Raw genomic sequence first — 4,242 nt, forward strand, 5'->3', positions numbered from 1 at the left:
ATTGTAAACTTTTGAAAGTGTAACATGATTCTAACTAATGTTTTGATCAATTATGTACTTGGTGAATCAGTAAAAAAAACAATTCAAACTCATCATAATGTTCATTGTTGCAAAAAGTATAAAAAATGGTTTGTCTGGACCTGTGCCTAAATTTAGAAATGCAGAGCTGATGACATTTCTCCATGCAGGCTCGCTGTGTGTGCGCCCCAGTGAGTGTGCGCCCCTGTGAGTATGCACGCCTGTGAGTGTGCGGGCATGCCTGTGAGTGTGCCTGTGGGTGTGTGCACGCCTGTGAGTGTGTGCGCACCTGTGAGTGTGCACCCCTGTGAGTGTGCACCCCTGTGAGTGTGTGCGCACCTGTGAGTGTGCACCCCTGTGAGTGTGCACCCCTGTGAGTGTGCACCCCTGTGAGTGTGTGCGCGCCTGTGAGTATGTGCTCGCCTGTTAGTTGATGATTCTCTGTGTGAGAGCAGAAGCCAAGAACGATGTTAATTTTTCACTCAGATTAAGAACTACTTTGCAACAAAATTCTATTGAATATTAACCCCCTAATGCTGGATTTTTTTCTCCAACTATGAGAAAAAGAAAATAAATGAACGTTTTTTCTACATTTAGGTAATTTTGGAGGTAAAGGTGTTTGTCGTATATTTGCAACAACAGGCATTAAGGAGTTAATGTTCATTTAACAGGACAGAAACTGCAGTTAGTGAGTTCTGAAAGCCACTTGCGCTTTTCATTATATCACTGTCTTCATTTCTGGCTCGTTTCCAGGTTGAACACAAAGCAATGCTGTTTGTTTTCTCTGCTCCGACACCGATTACAAATCCCGTCTTTGATCTACTGCAGCGGCTAAAAGTGAAGGACACACCGACACAGAAACGCGTCTGAGCTACAATAGAGGGAAGATCTTATTACTTTTAAATGAAGCTATATGCTGTCAGTCACTACAGTGTTTGCATCGTCACCTAGTCTGATTTACTGTCTAATTCAAAAGCCAGATGGAGTTATAGGTTTTGGATCTCTATGAACAGATTAAAGTTTATGCAGTATACATCGAAAGCACTTCTAATTAAGAGAAATCCAAATTATCCCGACTTTCTTTACCAGGATTCTTTGAACTCTTTTCAAGCTTCTCTTTTCCTGTTTGCAGGAACCTAAGCGCCTCCTTACCATAGATGGGAGGTCACAACATCTGTCCCTGCTGGTCCAGGCCAAGCTGCAGACAATGTCGAACATCTGAAGCTGGAACTGTGGAGGAGGGGGAGGAAAGGAAAACATGGATGCATGTTGGACAAATGTCTGTGATGTACTCCCTACTGAGAGCACAAACAGGAACAGCAGAGAATTCAGCACAGCAGACTGGAACGGGAGGGAAAACAAGCAGATGACATGCAGCCTCTACATGCAGACGTAAATGAGATATCGCTGCTTTAAAGTCTGATTTAATCTCATCAAGTCCAGGTATTTTAAACCTACATAGCAGGGCTGGGATAATAAAATCAGTTTGAATCGATCTAAGCTTAACAGATCAATAATTGATTCATAAAAATATAGATCAATTTAGAACGTAAAGCTAAAATCCGCTAGCTTGATGCTAGCGTTCAATGGAATTTCCCATAGGACGGCTAATGCTAACGCTCGGTCAAAGTAAACATAGATGGACATCTTTATAAACTCACAGGCAGGAATTTTCTAAACTCTTGTAAGGAAATATTTTTTAAAGTGTGGTCTACAACACAGTTTTTTGCAAATACTTTCTTCTTCTGGAAAAAGTGTAATGCTATAGCATGATCGCCACCTGAAAACAAAACACCCTCCAGGAGAAGCAGAACAATGTTTGTTAATGATCTGAACATTTTTATTAGAACTTCTACGTTTAAGAATCCATGTAATACAGTATGATATTAACAATCTTATGACTTCACTAACTTTACAGTATGTAAACTGGATCAGATTAATATTAATATATTCAAAACATATAGTAAATTATTCATACATTTCTAAACAAATGTATATAAATATGTGAACTCGAAATTTGAATTGAGAGGATCAAAAGAATGGATAAAAATCAGAATCGTTTCTGTAAATTATTATTGCTACCCAGCCCTACTACATAGTGTCCTGGACTGTGTTTAGACTTAAATATAAATGCACCGCGGAGAAAAAACTTTAAGCTGCTTCTCTGAAATAAACAACAGTTAATTAAAACAGCACATTTCATAGATGTTGAGCAGCTCTAAGATCTTAACAAAAGACTGAAATCAAAACATGCAAATGCAACAGGATTTTATTGAAATGTAAAGCAAATGTTCTGGAAAAAAGCAAACTAGCAGCTCTTTCCAAAGGAAAAGAAACCATTCTCATTATGGCCGTTCTGGAAACAATTACAAACCAAGCTTGTAGTCCAATAGCTGAGGGGAAATGGAACCATTGACCCTTCAGTTCTTTGTGTGTCTTACCCACAAAATGAGCTTTAAACAAATAAAAATGAATGAAAATGACGGTTGGAGGGTGGAATCATTGTTGACTTACAGTTGATGATTCTCCCTTGGATCCGATTGTTTTGGACATTTTCCCCAGAACTTGGTAGCCATCGCTGGACGTGTTCCCAGCAGCCTTGATCGTCTTTTCTGCCACTTCTTGGCAGTCGACGTTGAGTTTCACGCTTGTAGATGAAACCATGATGTGGAGCTGAGAAAAAAAACAAACAAAAAAAACAAGGAAGCACATCTTTTATTTGTACATTCTTTGTCCAAAGACCAAATTCTGGATCTGTTTTCTGCTTTGTAAAATTTGAGTTTATGCAAAAAAATTGGAGGTTTGTTTGGACAAACCGTAGTTCTGTTTGTTTTATGCTGCAAGAATGAAAGTGAGTTGAAAGCTCTTCACTCATTCTGAAGAGTTGTGTTGCAAAGGCTGTACTGCTATGGAGCTAAACTCTTCTTTGAAATTCTTTGGCCACAACGGGGTTAAAAGTTTTGAAAGTGACATTTTCAGATTTAAAAATAAAAAAAGTTTTGAAATTGAAATTTAGAGTTTTGAAAACTAAAAAACAGAATTTTTGAAGCTGAAAATAATTACGTTTATTTTAGAATAGCAACGTTTTGGACATTTTACTTTTTTTTGGCCAAACACCAATTTTTTTTTTCAATTTTCTAATTTTGGTTTCAAATAATACTGGCCCTAACTTAGCTCCATATAAATGGTCGCTTTCCTGAAATCAGATCAGATTTTTCAGATAATTAAAATCAAAGCCAATTTCTTTCAAACTTGAGTCCATGTTTTATAGCAGTTCGAGCTGGAAATGAATAATAATGTTCACCTTCTCATGACTGGACATCTTTTGTCTCCTAACAGTGGAACTTCTCAAAATACCACGAGGTGCGATCCTATCGACTGCTATTTTCCACATGGCCTTGTGTCATGGTTTTGTGGTGAGGCGCACAGAAACTGCCTCTGCACAAACTCCAAGTCTGTCCTCCCGACAGCTGCAGCTCACTACACGGTCAGTCAGGAACACAGACAGATGTTTGACAGACCGCAGAGACACGGAAGCGTCCAAAACTCTGCAGGGAGGGAAGATCCACACTGTTTCCATTCACACTTCTGACCTAATGCTCTGCAGGCTTTGACGAAGTCAGCAAGTATTTTTCAGTGTAGGTCTTTCCTGATCTGAGAGCCGCTTATTTTTTTCTGTAATTTTTGATTAGTTAACGACTTTCTTACATTCTAATGAAAAATACACAAAAATGCTATCAAAATAATTAAAAATAATTTATTAAAAGTAAACGATTTTGTAGATTTATCTTGAAACGCCTAAACTCAAAGTGTCGGCCCGCGGACCATTTAATTAATATGAAAGTTCAATGTCTACTAAGCAATATCTTCTGCATGTCCATACTTCTTAAATGGTAGCGTTGTATTTGTTTTGGGATATTTCAGCTTTATGTTTAAAACTTTGCATTTGTTATCGTTGTTGGATCTGGTCGTCAGAAAAGTCCTTAGCAACAGTTGCTAGCGTCGTTACGTCCTGAAAATATTATTGTGGTACATAGACATGAACAGATGTTCAATAAACTTGTTTGGTAGATAAAGACAATGGGCTAAAGATATAGACACTGGACGCAAAAACTTAATTTTGGCACAAAGGGAGCCCAATAGCAAGAGTTACGGAGCTAAGGCTTAAAGTCGACCTTTGCCCTCAATACTGACAACTATAAAGAATGTATTTTCTAAAGTACA

General features: G+C 38.1%; 1 protein-coding gene across 5 annotated transcripts in view; it reads right to left on the reverse strand.

Annotated features, from left to right (window-relative positions):
• Positions 1 to 4,242, reverse strand: part of col12a1b (collagen, type XII, alpha 1b) — a 146,268-nt gene that overhangs the window by 23,342 nt on the left and 118,684 nt on the right. For all 5 annotated transcript variants that reach the window (XM_024290520.2, XM_024290521.2, XM_036210692.1 and 2 more), the window contains 2 exons: positions 2,533 to 2,691; positions 1,171 to 1,248 (listed from right to left, as the gene is read on the reverse strand). In XM_024290520.2, the coding sequence (XP_024146288.1) occupies positions 1,171 to 1,248; positions 2,533 to 2,691 (237 nt within the window). The remainder of the gene's footprint in view (positions 1 to 1,170; positions 1,249 to 2,532; positions 2,692 to 4,242) is intronic.

This window comes from Oryzias melastigma, linkage group LG24, assembly GCF_002922805.2.
Source record: "Oryzias melastigma strain HK-1 linkage group LG24, ASM292280v2, whole genome shotgun sequence".
Classification (NCBI taxonomy): Eukaryota; Metazoa; Chordata; class Actinopteri; order Beloniformes; family Adrianichthyidae; genus Oryzias; species Oryzias melastigma.